Below are 18338 nucleotides of genomic sequence, written 5' to 3' on the forward strand. Positions count from 1 at the left end.
CGGTGACGTTGCGCGCAAGCGCGGTCGCAACACCGCCTCCGTCGCATGTTTATTGTCGTCATCTTTAAGCTCACGAAGTGTGGCAGACAAGTGATAAGCCACACGTTTACAGGTGAATTTAATGCTGTTGGGACAATCGTTCTGCTCATATTCGACTACATAAGATGTCTTCACTCCTCAAGGTGGATAGTGAAATTAAAACCAAGGTGAGGTTTGGCCTTTTGTGAATTCCAGTTGAGTTTATACTGCGTGTTGTTGTTGCCATGTTCTTTGCTAGCATGTTAGCCACATTTAGTAGCATGATGTGGGAGCTCGGATAAGGCCAGGCTAAGAGCAGCTACCGGCTAACCGGTTTCTTGTTTCCCGCCTACTGCAGTACACCTGTCAAACCTTTCCCCAGGTGTGGTGTCAGGGTGGCGCTAAGCGTAACGGGGATCTAGATAAAGTTTGATTTACAGCCCCCTGTGCTGGGAAAATGGTTGCTGCTACTACGACCACATGCACTGAAGAAGGCCTGAGCTACCAAGTTAGCTAACTCAGCCAGCTGCCGTTCACACCGGCGTTGAGTTACCAATGCTAGAGGTTGTCTCTCACACTGATGAACCGCTCATGTGTTTAAAACTGGACCAAAATAAAGTTTACTGACGTGAAATGAGTATTTTTTGTTAACTTGGTATTCAAACTCTCGTATATCTGTTTGTGTTTACAGGTCGCTGCTTTCAAGGAACGTATCACCGCAGAAGTAAGTCTCTGTCTTACGTTGTAAATTAAAATATATACATGCAGGAGTTAATCCTGGCTCATAGCGAGCCTTTAGGGGCCTGTAGGGGCCTGTAGTTATGGCGTAAAGTCTGCTTCTTTATTTAATGGAAGCCTGCGTCCAGCTATGAGTAAATTAAATCGAACTTACTAAAGGGGGAAACACCAGTCTGGTACTGGTATAACACCTTTTGTTCTATTTGAGCACTCAAAGCACTTTCTATTAAGCCCCATTCACCCAATTGCACGCTTTCTCTCTCTCACACACACACACTTTCTCTCTCTCACACACACACACACACATACACATACATACATTCAAACAGCATTTTTAATCTGTACTTGAGCACTGTTTATCTGACATTCACACACACACACACCCCAGTTGATGGATTGGGGACAACTGGGGTTAGTATCTTGGCAAAGGATACATTAACACATGTAGTGGAGGAACAAGGGATAAATCTACCAACCTTCTGATGTGTAACTAGTGTGCAAACTCACAGATATAGATGGTTCTATATATGTATAGCTAAATGTGTATATTTGATGAGCACTTTCATACACACCTATTATGACTGTGATGTCCAAGACTCCACTAACACTGCACATTTCTTCCAGGCAGAGGATCTAGTCGCCAATTTTTTCCCAAAGAAGTTACTGGAACTTGACCATTTCCTCAAGGTCAGTTAATTGTACATTCAGCTAAATAAAGTTGGCATAATTTAAAATCTTTGTGAATAGTTGAAACTCATTCCTTCCGATGTATTATTTGGCGTTAAAGTTCATTATTTATTAGTCAGTCTTTATCAGTTGTCCAGAGTTAAAATAGTAACACCCAGGTGCTGTTAAACAAATTCACTTTACGAACTGGTCATCAGCAAACATGAACATCTCTATAAAAGCAAACCATTTGAAGTCCATCATTTTCCAGTGAGGGAGGTTGCTCACAAGAGGAAAACATTGAAATGGCTGGTAATAATCGCAGTTAACTCACCCCCAAGGTCACACTATACAATGTTCAGATGTAATTTTTGTAAGAGTTATATCTCTGACTTTACAGGCCTCAGTTAGAATGTGAAATGTTAAAGTGCATGACAGCACAATTAAAGACTGGACTAGTATGGCTTGTTTGTAAGATTTGCTGGGAGAAGGCTCTTCAGCCACAGGACCTGGCCACCTTCCAGTCACAGAGTCGACCATGAACTCCTCTCTGTCCTAAAATGGATTCAGATGTGAGGCCATCTGTTTAACAGCTAAAGTTGGGTCACAAAAGACAATGATCTTCAACAGAATGAGTGAAAAAGAGAGAATAAGGTGTTTTGTGTGGCAGGGATTTATGAGACTGTGTATTAGTAAATAGCTGCAAACCTTAATGAAGTGAAGCAGCATATAAAGAGTGGGCCAAAATTCCTCCTGTGAGAGACTGATATCATACAGAAAACCATTCAGGTTGTTGCTGCTAAAGGTGGTTCTACAAGCTATTGAATCATGGTGTGGTCTTAGTTTTTTCTCACACTGCTTCTGTCCTATCGCTTGGTTATTGCTGACTACATAATGACATAATCATTTGAAGTCTTGTACATTACTATATATGTCACTACATAAGTCATATGTAGTTCTTCTGTGTTTGTATTCATCTGTTTTTTCAAACCTTCTAGATCATCTTTTTTGATGTCCTGACATGTGAAATAGATTAGATTTGGCAGCAGATGTGCTTTCTTCTTACCATGTCTGTATATTTATATTTGTACCATGTCTGACAACTAATATTCTCATTTTTTTTTCAGGATCCAAGCATAAACATCACTGAACTGAAGGAAATTCACTCAGACATAAATCTGCCAGTGCCAGATCCCATCTTGTTCTCAAATCTCCACGACGGACTAGATGCGGTGAGGATCCATTTTAGAGTTCGATTTCGTATGGTTACAGTAACTGTTGGTAAGGCAAGGATGAGAAGTTGTTGCTAACTGTTGCATCTCTCTCACAGCAAAATGCCAAAAAGAGGAAGCTGGAGGATGGAAGTGGGGATGACATGGGTAAGTACAGCTTTGCTAGCTGAATATTTAGTCTGTATTTTATGTATTTTTAACTTTTTACTTTTTACTCCTTTATCAGTGACTGGCACCAAGGTCTTTGTCATGCCTGATGGGATGATGAAGAGTAATGCAAACCTTGTTGATCTTATTGAAAAGGTCAAGCCCGAGATCAGGACACTCATAGAAAAATGTAACACAGTAAGTAAGAGCTCTAAAGTAAGTTATTTTGGCCATTTGGCATCCCCAGCAAGGAGCCATGAACTTACAACAAAGCTAGGAATGTGTGACAAATGAAGGCTTACTAATGAAACAGGAGAAGCAAGGCACAGATTTAAGAGTTGGGACCGAAAACAAGCAAAGGGTATTGAATTTGTTATTTATATAAGATGACTATCACATGCTCGGCATCAGCTAAAATGCTGTTGGCGTAAGTGTTTACTTGTCAGATGTTGCATCCTCTTTTCTTAGCTATATTTGTCTCTTTCTGCAGGTTAAAATGTGGGTTCAGCTCCTCATCCCCAGGATAGAGGATGGGAACAACTTTGGGGTGTCAATCCAGGAGGAGACGGTAGCTGAACTCAGAACAGTTGAAGGAGAGGCTGCATCTTACCTCGACCAGATATCAAGGTTTGCAGAACCTTGCAGAAATCCCAATCTCATATGAACATCCCGGCTTTGGGATTTGTCTTTAAAATGTGAAGTCGCTTTCATGTTAAGAGACCATTTTTGTCTTTCTTCCGTACTTCCAGATACTACATCACAAGGGCAAAGCTGGTTTCTAAAATAGCAAAATATCCACATGTGGTAAGTGAATAGCTTTAGTATTAAAAAGTAAAAAGCTATATAAGTTATACTATAGAAGTCTATCAAATGCTAAGAAATTAACTATTTTTTTAAAACAATTTCTTTCATTCAAGAGTTTTTCCTTTATACAAAAGGAGAAGAGAAGGATTACAGATGATTTGTACATTTGGGATAATTAACCTATACACTTACGGCTGTAAAATAACTATTTGCATTTTTTATAAGAAATATTGAAAGAGAAAGCCTTTAAAAATATGTGGTCTTTGGTTTTAGGCTGTAAACGGTGACATCTAGTGGTTTACAACATATATAGCAGCCAGTTGCAGCTGGCCCTCATGCCACCCTCGTGGAGTCAGTTTCTGACTGTTAGATCATTAACATCCAAACCAGTGGCCCACTCAAGGTCTTTTTGTAAAGGCTGTGGCAGTGTTCTTCCTCACAGAAAGGAGCAGATGTAAGTGCTGCTGAGTTTAAAGCAGAGTGTGTTTGTATATCTGGAAGAATTTAAAGCATGTGTATGAAACAATTTTTGTATCGGTCACCCTTGAAAAAGATTTTAATCTCAAGGTGCATCGTGGTTAAATAAAAGTTGATTAAAATGTCTTGTTGCAAAATTGAAAGTTCTTATTATCAATTATCCTTTAGTGAAATGACAAACTCTGATATCAGCCTATCTGCTAAAATTTCCACTGACTTCGGCAGTTCTGTTTTATATTTAAAAGAAAAAATAAACATAGAATCAACTTTTTTAAACAGGAGGACTATCGGCGCACAGTAACCGAGATTGACGAGAAGGAATACATCAGTCTGAAAATCATAGTTTCGGAGCTCAGAAATCAATACGTATGTTGTGGCCTTCATTATTTATCAGCATCTATTTATACTTGCCTGCATTCAGAAAGCAGAATAACCGATATGTTTGCTTGTTTCCAGGTAACGTTACACGACATGATCCTGAAGAACATTGAGAAGATCAAGAGGCCTCGAAGCAGTAATGCTGACGCTTTGTACTGATGTTCATCCAGCTGTCTCTGCATCCACCCACCCACCCCACGCCGTCTGCCCCCTCGTCTCTTCACCATGCCTGTTGAGCAACAGTAGCCGGGCCCTGGTCCGCAGGACTACAGCTAGACATTCACCTTCTCCAATACAATCAAGACAGCCCAATACAAAGACATAGCTTCTATAGATGGACACATGTTTTGTTTTGTTTGTTTTAATTGTAAAATATTGTTTTTAAACCGTTTGAAGAGTATTCACTCAGAAAATGGGGAGACAGATCATAAGCCCTTTTCAGACGTGCGCCAGATATCATTGCTATTAAACTGATGGCAGTCTGTCATGCACTCATCAATTTTGTGTTAATGTTCCTCATGTTTGTTCGTAATTTACAGAGAAGTTCTTGTATGCATGCGATATGTGGCAGCTAGTATTATCAGTATAAGCGGTGAAGTGTCACCACACTTGCAGCTCTTTCTGAGTGCAGGGCCTCTGTGTATGTGCAAGGAGCTGTACTCCGTCATTCCCACTCGGGCTCGGAAAGGATAAAACTCTTTCCTGGGTTAGTAATCCCAGATGAATGATTTAATTGGTGCTGATGAGATAAAATACTATTAAAATGGTCTTATTGCCGTTCAGGACCTGCGCATGCCTGTCTGCTACCGCATGAGTTCAGGATTTTGCAGAGTGAATAAAAGTGTTAAGCAGTCTGGCTCGGTAAAGTTAAGATGGCTGTTTATTTGAAAAGTGCATGTCTGAAAGGGGCTTCTGATATCAAAAAGCGCTTTGTATTTTTTAATTTTAATTAAACATTTTGTCCTCAGATCCTCGTGAACGGCCTCATTTGTAGCTCTTAAATATTCAGAGCAAAGTGGTTTGTCATTATTGTTGCCCATTATTTGTTACTGTTTTAATTATTTTGTCTTATATTGGACTCCTGCTGCATCATCAGTACAGTAGTTCATAGGAAATTCAAAACATGCTGTTAATTTGTTCTGCGAATGTTAGACATTGCGACGTGTAGATATCACAAATTTGAAAACGATGCAAGTTTTAAGTCGTGGGCTTAAATGATTTCAGTGAAAATTCACGAGTCAAAAGCTTTTATGTTGGAGCATTCATTGTATTGAATAAAAGACTGTTTTTTGATAAGACTTTTGGAGGCATGTTGTAGGGTTTTGTTTTGTTTTTTATTTTTGTTTTGAAGTTTGAAGCAAAACATCAGATAGTGGTGTGACATGGATACAATGTTTCCTCTTGACCTGCAGATGTCGCTGTGGCTTGTAAGTGCTTGCTAGTTTAAGCCAAGGTGTAAAGGTCCCGACTTTTGTGTGTTCAAATATCAAATCCTTTGTCCCATGTGCATTTATTTCACACAGAAGTCAGCATCCCAAATATATATATAAACGCAAATCCACAGTTTAAAAATTAAAGATCAAGTGGTGCTTAATGGGATCACACTGAATGGGTGTCAGATAGGAAGGTTTTGAGGCAACTTTACTCACATGTTAAGCAACTCAAAACTTGAGATTCCTAAAATTTAACTAACCAGCAGATTATGATATTATAGATTAATTGGCTACTTTATTAGGCGCACTTTTTCAACTTCTCATTAAGAGAAATATCTAATCAGACAACTGCATTGCAGCAACTCGACACTTTCAAGTATGCAGACATGGTCAAGAGAGCCAATTGAAGTTCAACCTGATTATCAGAATTGGGGGCGGGATCATTTAAGCAGCTTTGAATGTGAATGTTGATGCTACACAGGCTGGTCTGAGTATTTCAGAAAGTGCTGACTGCTAGGCGGTTCCTACACAACCACCTCATGTTTACAGATGATGACTGAAAAATAGAAAATATCCAGTGAGCGGCAGTTCTGTTGGAGAAAATGCCAAAGGTCAGAAGAGAATTGAAAAGAAACTGAAATAACTCCTTGTAATAACCAGGTAGAAGAACATATTGAACCTTGAAGCTGCAGCAACAGCAGGAGATCACAAAGCATATGTTTCTTTTTTTAAATTATTTATTATGGCATTTTTTAGCCTTATTGATAGAGAGACTCTGAAGTTAGACGGGGAAGCAGGCAGAGATAGAGGGGAAGAGATGTAGTTACAGTTTTGTGTTTGTCATTAGCTTTTTTAACATTTGGTATTGTTGTGGTATTGTTTTTACTTCTGTTTAGTTTTGATTAATTAGTTCAGTTTGTATTAATTTGGTGCTAGTTTTAGGTTTAAGGCATAATATGGGAATTGTATCTGTCAGAGGTAAGTCTTACACACTTGCACTCTTTGCAGTTAGACTAACACCCAAAGTTTAATGCTTTTCTTAACTTTGAAAAGCTGACAAGGGGCATGAAGGACTTCACTGATCAGACTAGACTGTGCATATTTGTGAAGCGTGTTTTTTGAAGCACCTTTTATGCCAACACTTCTTTTTATTTATTTATTTGGTCCAGAGCTGCATCTTTAAGTAAATATAGAAAAGGTTATGTGAGGATGAGAAGATATTGAGGAGAACAACCAAGGCGAGCTGACTATTGTGACTGTAAACTAATGTAAACAGTTACTCAACGTCCCTGACGTAGTTGTGAGGTCTATACCCTCTGTCCCCCTGCCTCCTAGTCACACAAACGCAATGCAGCGTACCTGTACAAAGAACTCCCATATAGCTTCTTGAGATAAGAACCGGAAATAACTAGAACAGCGTAAGAAGACAATGAGATAAAATGATCAAAAAAGGATGTGTCGTGATAATCACTGGGTCCTGTTAAGATTAAGTATGATTTACTTTGTAAAACAGTGCAATGCTGATCAAACCTTTGAGGCATGATAACGTGGGGCTGTTCTCAAAAACAATGCCATATAATGACAGTCTCTATCTGCTTTATTAAGCTATGTTACAGTTTGGTTGTTCCAAGCTCTTCCAAGAATGCTTCTTTGGTAGATTAAGTCTCTTTATGTAATCCCAGACTGGCTCCATGATGTTTAGATCTACGAGATCTAAGTTATCTGATGCAGGACTTCATGTCCAGCAAAGTTACCACAGCGACTACCTTCAGTTTCCTACTTTTTCTCATTACCACAGCAACTTTAGGTGACCTATGATTGCATTCAGTTGGACTTTACGTTGCAGTTTCACAATGTAATTAGCGGTTTTATAGAGGTGTGTCTGTGATAATATGATAGTGACCTTTGTTTGCAATCCTGCTGATCTCAGTGCCATACATCCAAAGCTGCTTCGGTAGTTCGTCACCTGAACAAGGTTCTATTTTTAAAGCCTTATGAGGCCCACGTGTTGTCGGCAACGCTTTCTGCCCCTTGACCCTTCATGTACCTTTGAAAGCGCATGGCTGTGGTGCGAGGCAGTGTCACTATGTGGGACTGCCGAGTGAGTGGAGCATGCTCTGGTTAATATTTAATGGTTGTTCTGGCCAGAGAATTAATCAGTATCAGTCTGAGACATACTGAGAAAACTGCCAGGGCTGCACCGCACTTCTCAAATAAGCACGAAAACATGATTACAAGAAACAGTTTTTATTTGTTTAAAAAATACTTTTTTTGCTGAGGTGGTGGCTGCGTGTATGTGTAAAAATCTTTATCTCATATATACTGTGGATGTTAAAGAAGCTTACAATATTACAGACACTGAAAAGACAGTTATTCTAAACATGAAAACATGACTAAATGTAATTTGATGGACAAAAATAAACCATTGCTCAATTTCAAGGAGGTTAATTGTAATAATTGTAGCAGAAGTCCCAATAAGACCATTTAGAAAACAATTATTAGAAAACATTTGTAGAAAAATGTTCATATTTTACTTAAACCCAGCTAAATTAGAAGGCTGCTAGCACTTTGTAGATCCAGGAAAGATTGAGCTTAGCTTAGCATATCCAAAAAAACAACACCACTTTTTGTGTTTTACTTTTACCCTTTATTGCTCATACCGTGAAGGGGACGCTTCTTATTTCTTCAAATTGAACAAATGTGGTCTATCAGTGAGCTTTACAGCAATTATCTGAAAGTGCTAGTTGGGTGTCTACGTCCTTTTTCTGTCCCTAAGTAGTCTAGATTCTGGGAATGGTAACATCCAATTAAATGTTATTGTTCCAATCAGTAAAGTAGCCTTTTCCCTCTGCTCCTAAATGGTAACAAGGCCAGCACAATATCTTCAGACATTCCAAAAACTCTATAGCAAGTTTCATAGATATGGAGTTAACCTAGACCCAGATTAAAACAGAAAAAAAAACAGTGAACAGTACAGATGAGGCTTAATCCATGTCTATTAAAAATGAGAAGTAAGAATCTTTGTAAATATAGAACATTAATCCTCCAGTTGCCTCAAAGCTACAAGTTTTTGCCTTCTGTCTTTACAGGGTAAATCTTGCTGAGAGCCCAAGGCACCAAAGTAGTTGGGATTAAAAGTGCAACGGCACTTTTACCAAAGGAAAGGGCATAGAAAGTCATATGGTTTTCAGGGGAAAATGTCCATTCATCTAACAGGTGAAGCAGGGATACAGAGATGACAATACATCCAATCCTCAAAGGGGCGCTCATAATCCTCATCTTGGTTGTCTTGTAGAACGGTGAGTGCAGACCGAGGCCCAGACCAAACAGGCTGCCCATGTTCCGCAGGAGGCTAGCAAAGGGGGCAGAGTCTAGGTGAACCCACTCTGGCCTGATGCACCACTTGTGGGCTTTCTCCATGGTCCACAGCAGGTCCACATCCAGAGCTTTAAGGAGCACATAAAAGCCAACAGCAAAGGAGGTGAGGAAGAGGGTAATTAAGAAGTACTTCTTCAGGCTTGCGCTGTAGATCCATTTCTCCTTGGAAACAACTTCAGCTACCAGTGTGCCTAAGACGAAAACAGACAAGGTGGTTTATTAAACAGGGACAATGCGTAACATGTACATTCAATAAAACAATATTTGAAGTTAAAATGGTCTAAGATATATATCATATTTTTGTAATTTTGAGATTGCATTTACACCTGAGCCATATTTTAATTCTTCTTCTACAATATTTCTTTGTTTGATCTTTGGCATTTGCTCTTAAAAATATGATATTGGTAGTTGTAGGCTACATAATCACTCAGTAAACTTAATTTCCAACCCTCGCAAAATGTTTTTATGAAAATTCTGCACATCAAAGTCTTTGTAAAAGTCAACACTTTATCGACTAGAGTTCTTTAGATGGACTGACCTGTAATGATTCCTGCAATAACCTGGTGTGGGAAGTGAGCAGCCATGTAGACTCTGGAAATGCATACCACCAGCTCGACCAGGCCCATTAGCATCCACAGGCCTATATACAAAAATCTGACAGGGACAACACTGTAGGTGCACAGAACCTAAAGACTCCAGAGAGCCAGAAAAGGTGATTGTATTAACACAGACTCACCTGTATAGCAATGGGGGGCACTGTTTTTCTCTTGCAATAGAGAGCAGTGCTGTTACCATGACATACCAGACACCAGCTGCGCCCATGGCATGACCTGAAGGACTTCCTGCAAAGAAAGAAATTGGGCTTAGTATTTTCTAATTTAGAGTGAAAACCGATCAGTCGGTTCTTCATCTATCGTGACGACCAATCCTCGTCAGACTGGTGACCAGAATAAGCGCAACACCAAGTCTGAGGTGGTTTGAATATGTCATATATTGCTGAAAGTTGTTGTTATCTTTTATCTTTTTCTTTCAGTTTCCAGAACGTTTAATACGTTCTGGAAACTGAAGACTGAAGAAAAACACTTGCACCTTGTTACCTCTCCTTCTACTATTAGTATGAGGACAGAGATCTCTCAAAGAAACTGGAGCAAGATAAAAGGCACTACAAGTTTATTACCTATTTATCACCATTAAAGTCATACCCATTCACAGAAAGTCGTGTACAGTTGCCAATTGTTACAGCTATCACCTGGCAATGATGTACTGGAGTATTTATCAGACTAATTGTGTACTGTGCCAAATAAATCTTATCATTCTATTATGACAGACTAGTTCTGTTCAGTTTTCATGCGGTCCGCATGCCTGTCATGAGCTCTACCTGGTCCAGTTTCACATGTGATGGGGAACTGCTGGAGTGAAGGGGCCGGTCCTGCTCCATAAAACTTGGTCTCGTGAACCCACCAATAAGGTCTTTCCCCAAATAGAACCCTGCCACAGTGAAACAAAAAAACAGGAAACGAATCATGCAACCGTTCCTTTTTTTTAATGTTTAAGTTTTAAGTTTAATTCAAGTTGGACCCGTTCACCCAGTTACCATTTTAGGACCAAGTTGAGCCAGTCTCCGATGACAGCCACCCAGATGAGCCTGAGTGCCGTGTCCCTCCGCAGGTGGAACCAGATCGGGAACAACCAGAAGAACGTGGTGTGCAAATCGGCCACTGTGGATGCCAGGTCGAACAAACCTTCATATTTGCCATATCTGGTCTGCAGATAGACAGCCAGCTCAACACCCCAGCTGTGTAGAAGATCCATGATATCACAACCCAGACCTCTTTCTGAGGACGATGCTGTGAAAATATTGTCTCTTTATTGGTTTTTTTCTTGGTTAGGTTTCAGCAAAGCTCTTTGAGGCCGTCCTGTCTGTTCTTCCACTGAATGATTCCCACTGGACTTTACTCAAGGCTAGCAAGTTTGTTTAACTTTGCAACGGTGCAGACAGGTCACTTAACCTTTACACCTCAGGGGGCCCCCTTGCTCAAAGCTATCGTAACAGAAAGCAACAGCTGCCCATGGACAGATTGCAGACTTCTAGCAAAGACCCGTTATCTCTACTTGTGCCTGAACCCCAATGTGAGAAACAACAAAATGGTTTTGAACTTTTCGTAAACATATCTCTGGAAACAGAACAAAATATGAGCTCATCTGTGCAGATGTCCCCACCAGACCTTTCTTTCATAAGAGTGCAGTACCTTATGTTCCACCTGCTATCTATTTTTTTCTTTTTCTGTTTTGTCACCAACTATCTCATCAGCTTTGTTTCATCCCAAACTCACTCATTTAATCATTGATCTTCTTATGTAATATAGAAATAGCTTACTCCATCATTCTGAACGGCGGCATGTTTTCACTAAAAAAATCAATGACATTACTGATAAATTATTAGTGAGAATGTGCAGAATGTGAGAATGTAAGAAGGGAAAATATGAAAAACACGGCTATCCTTTATTAATGCCAAAGTCAAAGCCATGTGGACAAAAATGAAGAAGACGAAGATGACATTTAAAAATAGTCTGTGGGGCAGCAGAAAAAAAATCTCTCTGCAAAGTGTTTAATTTGGGTCACACTTGAGGAGGACAGCCACTGATCGATTGACTTCCTCTCTCCTGTGACTCTCTCTGTACAGTGATTCTAAGATACTGATTGACGTTTTGTTTTCCTGTTATCTTCCCAACTTGTTTGTGTGACATGCCTCCCAAACTCTAGTGACTGCCAGTGTTTTATTACACATGCGTAAGGTCCAAAGATCAGCGTGTGCATGCGTTTGGGTAGTGGGTCCGTCCACTATAAAAACAGCCAGCTGTCTCACTGATAACAGCACTCTCTGTTCTTCCACTCACACATCACTAGACTGAGATTTCTTCCTCTTAACGCTAAGATGCTTAATGCCGTGATGGACGCCGTGCAGGGTTTCGGGGTGAGCAGCACCTACTACCTGCAGACCAACTACAAAGATGCCCAGGGCTTGTTTCTCTGGGTCTCCTGGGCGGCTGATCTGAGGAACACCTTCTTCATCTTCTTCCCCCTTTGGTTTCACCTGCGGGCTTCAGTGGGCATCAAGCTGATCTGGGTGGCTGTGATCGGAGACTGGCTTAATTTAGTGTTCAAATGGTGAGCGTATTTTTTTAACTGATATATAATCGTGTGAAATAAGCTTTCTTTAGACCGTAACTCAATGCATGTTTCTGCTGTCCTCTTCAGGATTCTGTTTGGAGAGAGGCCGTACTGGTGGGTCCACGAGACAGCCTACTATGCAAACTCCGTGCCCCCTCACATCGAGCAGTACCCAATGACCTGTGAGACTGGACCAGGTGAGAGACACCACTGTTCATGCACGGCTGCATTAACTTGCGTGAGGGTAAAAATAAACCGACTCCCATTAGTCCACAGCTCCTCTCACTCTGCATGTGTTCCTGCCTGAAGTTTACTTTGAAGTAAATTGGCCGAATCAAATAAATTATCATTCTAAAGATCTAGATCTTGGCACTCATCCTCAAGATAAAGCCCTAATGCTGTCAGGTGATATGGTGCTTAATTCGTACATATCACAGAAAGAACGTTTCTTTTGTATCCTCTGGTTTCTGTCTGCCTTTCTGTGTGGAGTTTGCATGTTTCCCCTGTGACACAGTCCATAAACATGCATGTTACGTTATTTGCAGTTAGGTTATTTGGACAGCAGCCAAATATATGAGCTTATTGAGTTGTTTAAAATCAAGTTAAAATAAAATAGTGGCGATCTTTTTCATTCATTTATTACTTAGGTTAAAACAAACAACAAAACAAAAGAATATAATGAATGAGCAGTGCAGGTTGCTCTGGCCCACATGTTAATAACTGCCTTCCTCCCTCTGTCTGTGTTACCTAGGCAGCCCCTCTGGCCATGCTATGGGAGCTGCAGGAGTCTACTACACCCTGGTGACCTCGATCCTCGCCATCATGACCAGCAACAAATCCACAAACAGTCAGTGGTGAGTCTATAACTTTATTTTTCCTTTCTTGGCCCTGCCGATTTTGGTGTTGTTTACCATTTTGCTCCATTCAGAGCTTATCGCTCTGGACACGCTATCTGTTCGGTGCTGGGGTTGATCATTGACTTCTGAGAAGTATTGACTGAAAACAGGGTGTTAAACACGGGTTGTTTTGACGTGCAGGCAGCTGAAGTTCTCATGAGAAGAGAAGAATAAATTTGTTTATTGTTACAGTGCTTCAAAAGATTTTCTTTCATGTAATCTTGAGCTGCTGGAAATCAATGAATCTAAGCTGTGTGAATTTGTACTTCAACAGGTATCTGAAGGCTCTTCTGTGGACGCTTTTTTGTGGGGTCCAGGTGTGTGTCTGCCTCTCTAGAGTCTTTATTGCTGCCCACTTCCCCCACCAGGTCATCGCCGGTCTTATCACAGGTGAGTATTTTTACAGTTTCAGTGAACAGCTGGCTATGCCTCAGTCATTCAGTAAAATATATAGTCAGAAATATAGTCAGTTATTAAGCCTGCAGCGGTATAATAAGTAACGCGAAATATCCGCCTCTGCTTTCCTAATGTGGATCATTGTTTTCTAGGTATGATTGTGGCTGAGGCCTTTAACAGAACTCAGTGGATCTACAGCGCCAGCATGAAGAAGTATTTCTACACGACTCTGTTCCTCACCTCCTTCGCTGTTGGCTTCTATGTGCTGCTCAAAGCTCTGGGTGTGGACCTGCTGTGGACCATGGAGAAAGCCCAGAAGTGGTGCATCAGACCAGAGTGGGTCCACCTGGACACCACGCCCTTTGCCAGCCTCCTGCGCAACATGGGCACGCTGTTTGGCCTGGGTCTGGGTCTGCACTCTCCCCTCTACACCGAAACCAAAAAGAGCAGCAGCCTGTTGGTCAAAGCAGGATGCATCATCAGCTCTCTGCTCCTGCTGCACCTGTTTGACTCCTTCAAGCCTCCTACACATACCGCGGCCCTCTTCTACCTGCTGTCCTTCTGCAAGAGTGCCATTGTGCCACTGGTCACTGTCAGTATCATCCCATACTGTGTGAACCGATCTCTGAGCCAGCACAACAAAAAGGCAGTGTGAGCACCAACTTCATATCACAAAGACTAATGAAAAGGAAATCTCTTCCTATTGAAACACATTCCTTTGGTGCTTGTTTTATCCACACTGCCACGTAATCCTCAGGAAAAGCTTTGAGATCAACAGGAAAATGCATTTTGTGTTATTTGGACACTGAACCTTGAACATTGTGTGACACTAAGTGAAAGCACTATCCAGGCTGCCCAGTGACACTCACAAAGAACTATTTTGAATATGCGACAACACGATAATGACGCTTGTCCTGGACGGTCATTCACGACTTCAGTATAGTATTTTAACTGTATTAGTAATGTATTTTTTCAATGTCATAGAAAGTATTTTTGGGACTGTTGAAATATTTTTAAATAAAAATTTTGTAAATGTTAAAAAAACCCGATTTGGTTCATTTTTAAAAATGTGCAATTACTGGAATGTTCCTTTAGTACTTGACTAATGACCATTTTCTTCTACTTAGACTAAGACTTAGATTTATTCTGTTTTTCTCACCAGCGCTGGAATATCTGTTAGCGTATTTTTTTAATATGTGCACCACAATTGAAAAAAGTCACCGATTCCAAATTTTACTCAGATACTCAGCTTTCTTAAAAAAAAAATCACACAATAAGTATAATATTCAGAATAATCTCAATTAAAAGAAAATAAGCAGAAAACAAACACTCATTATTTACAATTTATTATCATTGCACAGTCATGCACTGTACAACAATGAAATTGGAGTACTGTCCCACATCAGTGCTAAAAGAAAAGAAAGCAGTAACCAACAATAAATAACACATATGCAGAATAAAATATACTATATGTGCAGAAATAAAAGGTACAGTAGGTGCAGAGATTAAAAAAAAAAAAATACATACACAAATATTAAAAGGGGCTCATCAGTTTAATCCAGGGGTGTCAAACATAAGGCCCCAGGGCCATAATTGGCCTGGTGAAGACTCAAATCCAGCCAAGTGGACAGTTTTTAGATCATGTGAAGCAATGTATACATTTTAAACTTAATACTAAAAAGTATGTTCAGTATTTTCAGTATTTTCACATTTTACAGCTTTTCCTATTGATAAAGACTTCCTACCCTCATTGTCATTCATCCTACACCAAAATAATAAACAATTAAATGATAGGAAAGTTACTGTTATTCACAGTAAACTAAGAAAAAACTTTATATTTTATAATTACAGGGCAGTGCAATGAACTATCCATACGTCTTTCTGTCATCATACACATTTATCATGTGTATAATGACAGAAACTTTGTTTACTGAACAAAATGAGCTGTAAAATGATGTAAAATGAGTTTGACATCCCTGGTTTAATCTGTTTACTAAAACAGTAAAAAGGAAAGAAGAGAATAAAGTTTAGACAATAAAACAACAAAACGATAAAAGCTGAAATGACATAAAAGTAAATTGAATGAGTTACTAATTACATACAACTTTAAAATGCTTACTTACTTTTTTGTTAGAAAAAAACAACAGAAAATTGTTATATTTACACACACACACACACACACACACACACACACACACACACACACACACACACACATACACCACAAACATTTTTAAATGGGTTACATTTTATTCATTCTTATTTTTACATTAACTACAATTCTAATACTCCAATATATAATGTTGTTTAAAATGCAATATTTTTCTCTGAATTATAGCATCTACTTTAAGTAAATTCTTAAAGTAGATGAAAATGAAAGTACTAAGTACTTAAATGTACTTACATGTACTTATTCTATCCTGCCTCCATTTGGATATGCAAATCAAACAATATAGTTTGATAAATTAGCCTATAGTGGAGAAAAATGCATGCACTGGCATACAATTGGACAGTTTTTTAATATGTTTTTACATCGACACATATTAGATCCATAGGAATTTAATACAGTTAAGAAGAAGCTGAACACCTGAGATGAGCCTTCATCATCTTTGTTGTTGTTTTTTCCCCTCTTTTGCCAGAGACACAAATAAAAGCTCACTGTTTAAAGACATTTCCAGCTTTGCTCTATTATTGGATTCCTATGGGATCAGATAAGCAGTAAATCTTGAACACTGAAGAACAGACCTGATGTTGAATAGATCAAGAATATACTCGCTCGTCCTCCACACAGTCCCCCCCCCCCCCCCCCCCCCCCCCCCCCCCCCAGAGACCCCGTGTCCCATTTGGCTGTTGTATAACCTCATATGATAAAGATAACATTTCGGGATGATATCAATAATTAACTCAGATCCGTTATCTCGACTTGCAGTGATGACAGCGATTTCCCACGTCATACCCGTGTCTGTGGGCCCGTCAGGCACACGGGGCCGAAAGTGCACACTGAACATTCAATATTTGCCATTCTGTGTTTTGCATAATACACACGTGACATGCCTGATGAACAGTTAAGTGGGACACAAGAGGAAAAACACCAAGTAAAGTGAGATTTGCTGCAGTTGCATAAAAATGCATAAAGTTTGATAGAAAATTTAATTTAATAAGAATTTGTCCGATATCACAAAGCGGTAGAATTTTGCTAAACATCCGTGCAGACATAAAGAGACAAAGACGGTGGCTGGATTGTCATTGGCAAATTTGTGCATTAAAAAATCAGGAATGAGAATAACAAGCTCTCAAAATCGATGCAATCACTGAGTCTGTCACATTCTTCATTTAGCGCGGGTGTGTACCTCAATGACGCACATGGATGCGCTCACGCAGTTCCTAATACCCACTAACTGCATCTCTCTCAGACACGGGAGGTCTGGACGCTCAAAGCAAAGGTGTGTGTGACGGAGAGATGCAGGTAAATATTAAAGTACCAGGTAAAACGGAAAAATATCGGGAAGAATGTTCAGTTGGTCCTCTTGGTGCATCTGCTGTACCGTTATATGCAGGATGTCTCACTTCCCTTTACTCTCATCAGTCACTTTATTAGGTAACTTGTTCAACTGTTAGAGGGTATTGCAGCACCCTCTGTCGCACAAGTAAGACATCGCAGCACCTCCTGCCAATTAAAAAAACAAACAAAAAAACAAACAAACCCCGCCCCCAACACACAACATTCCTGTTGTTCTAATTTGTGATAAACAATAAGGTTTAGATTCTTTAAATAATGATCAAGCATTATAATCTACAGTGGCCAGAAATAGTTATCAGCTTCTACCCATCATTAGTTAATATAATTACATCACAATATTTTTAATAACTACTATATTGTAAAATTATTAAGTTTAAGGAGCAACTTCATAATCCTAAAAACTTTACCTCATCCATGTGACCATTCTCCAACTTCAATTAAAAACATGGTTAAAAACCTTCCTCATATTGAACACTTTGGACACCAGTACCCCCTCATGACCCCCCAATATTATCATTAATTAATTTCACTCTACTTCTTTTGCTGCGAAAGAGTGCTTGACTATGTTTAATACTATGCAATTTCGGGCTTTGGGGCCTGGTAAAATATTATGCATATTTGGATAATTCTTGTCAGTCTTGACTGCTGTGTGGGTCCCGTTGCATTTTTGTGGTTTTATAATGAATTTGCCTACCTGTTTGCACTCCTGATGTGTTAGCCCTGTCACAGGGCAGAGGTTCAGTTATTGCCATGTCTGTGTTAAATTTTTGGCTATTTAGTCTTGTCTGCTGTGTAGTGGAGCATGGCAGTTGAAAGACTGACATGCTTTTATAGAATTATATTAGAATGTGACAGAATGAATACAACTAAAACCTGACAAATCTGCAGCAACTTGTGTGACACTTTCATGTTATTATGGTCAAAAACCTCTGAGAAATGTTTCCAGCACCTTGTTGAATGTGTGCCAAGAAATATGCTAAATAAAGCTCTGAATTAAATCTAGTCATAGTAAAATGTACAACGATTTCCTTGTACTTTTAGATACAATGAAGTATAGCAGTAATACTGTATTACCTGCTCAGTG

At 39.6% G+C, this 18338-nt stretch overlaps 3 protein-coding genes across 3 annotated transcripts; 2 read left to right on the forward strand and 1 right to left on the reverse strand.

The window, feature by feature from the left end:
- The first annotated feature begins 15 nt into the window (after nt 1–15).
- psme3 (proteasome activator subunit 3) lies at nt 16–5427 on the forward strand. The gene is made up of 10 exons (XM_005913649.3): nt 16–206; nt 710–742; nt 1381–1443; nt 2550–2654; nt 2753–2801; nt 2881–2999; nt 3292–3428; nt 3551–3605; nt 4362–4448; nt 4539–5427. Exons 1-10 carry the CDS (start codon nt 165–167, stop codon nt 4617–4619), a joined length of 771 nt encoding a protein of 256 aa, XP_005913711.1. The 5' UTR covers nt 16–164; the 3' UTR covers nt 4620–5427.
- A 3232-nt stretch (nt 5428–8659) lies between these two features.
- Nucleotides 8660–11322, reverse strand: g6pc1a.1 (glucose-6-phosphatase catalytic subunit 1a, tandem duplicate 1). The gene is made up of 5 exons (XM_005913646.3): nt 10866–11322; nt 10650–10759; nt 10008–10113; nt 9810–9925; nt 8660–9462 (listed from the first exon to the last, which is right to left on the reverse strand). Exons 1-5 carry the CDS (start codon nt 11081–11083, stop codon nt 8954–8956), a joined length of 1059 nt encoding a protein of 352 aa, XP_005913708.1. The 5' UTR covers nt 11084–11322; the 3' UTR covers nt 8660–8953.
- An 806-nt stretch (nt 11323–12128) lies between these two features.
- Nucleotides 12129–14778, forward strand: g6pc1a.2 (glucose-6-phosphatase catalytic subunit 1a, tandem duplicate 2). Its single transcript, XM_014335617.2, has 5 exons — nt 12129–12439; nt 12530–12639; nt 13194–13296; nt 13613–13728; nt 13887–14778. The coding sequence occupies exons 1-5, from the start codon at nt 12207–12209 to the stop codon at nt 14387–14389; spliced, it is 1065 nt and encodes a 354-aa protein (XP_014191103.1). The 5' UTR covers nt 12129–12206; the 3' UTR covers nt 14390–14778.
- The last annotated feature ends 3560 nt before the right edge of the window (nt 14779–18338 follow it).

This window comes from Haplochromis burtoni, unplaced genomic scaffold, assembly GCF_018398535.1.
Source record: "Haplochromis burtoni strain Fernald_Lab_line unplaced genomic scaffold, NCSU_Asbu1 Contig_6, whole genome shotgun sequence".
Classification (NCBI taxonomy): domain Eukaryota; kingdom Metazoa; phylum Chordata; class Actinopteri; order Cichliformes; family Cichlidae; genus Haplochromis; species Haplochromis burtoni.

What these genes read in the sequence shown, in the direction of transcription:
- psme3 (XM_005913649.3), top strand. Translation starts at nt 165, where the DNA reads ATGTCTTCACTCCTCAAGGTGGATAGTGAAATTAAAACCAAG. An exon ending in AACTTGACCATTTCCTCAAG is followed by an intron (nt 1,444 to 2,549) that starts GTCAGTTAATTG and finishes TTTTTTTTTCAG; the next exon opens with GATCCAAGCATAAACATCAC. An exon ending in TACCTCGACCAGATATCAAG is followed by an intron (nt 3,429 to 3,550) that starts GTTTGCAGAACC and finishes CCGTACTTCCAG; the next exon opens with ATACTACATCACAAGGGCAA.
- g6pc1a.1 (XM_005913646.3), bottom strand. Translation starts at nt 11,083, where the DNA reads ATGGATCTTCTACACAGCTGGGGTGTTGAGCTGGCTGTCTATCTGCAG. An exon ending in CTCAACTTGGTCCTAAAATG is followed by an intron (nt 10,760 to 10,865) that starts GTAACTGGGTGA and finishes TCACTGTGGCAG; the next exon opens with GGTTCTATTTGGGGAAAGAC. An exon ending in CACATGTGAAACTGGACCAG is followed by an intron (nt 10,114 to 10,649) that starts GTAGAGCTCATG and finishes CTTTCTTTGCAG; the next exon opens with GAAGTCCTTCAGGTCATGCC.
- g6pc1a.2 (XM_014335617.2), top strand. Translation starts at nt 12,207, where the DNA reads ATGCTTAATGCCGTGATGGACGCCGTGCAGGGTTTCGGGGTGAGCAGC. An exon ending in GACCTGTGAGACTGGACCAG is followed by an intron (nt 12,640 to 13,193) that starts GTGAGAGACACC and finishes TGTGTTACCTAG; the next exon opens with GCAGCCCCTCTGGCCATGCT. An exon ending in AAATCCACAAACAGTCAGTG is followed by an intron (nt 13,297 to 13,612) that starts GTGAGTCTATAA and finishes GTACTTCAACAG; the next exon opens with GTATCTGAAGGCTCTTCTGT.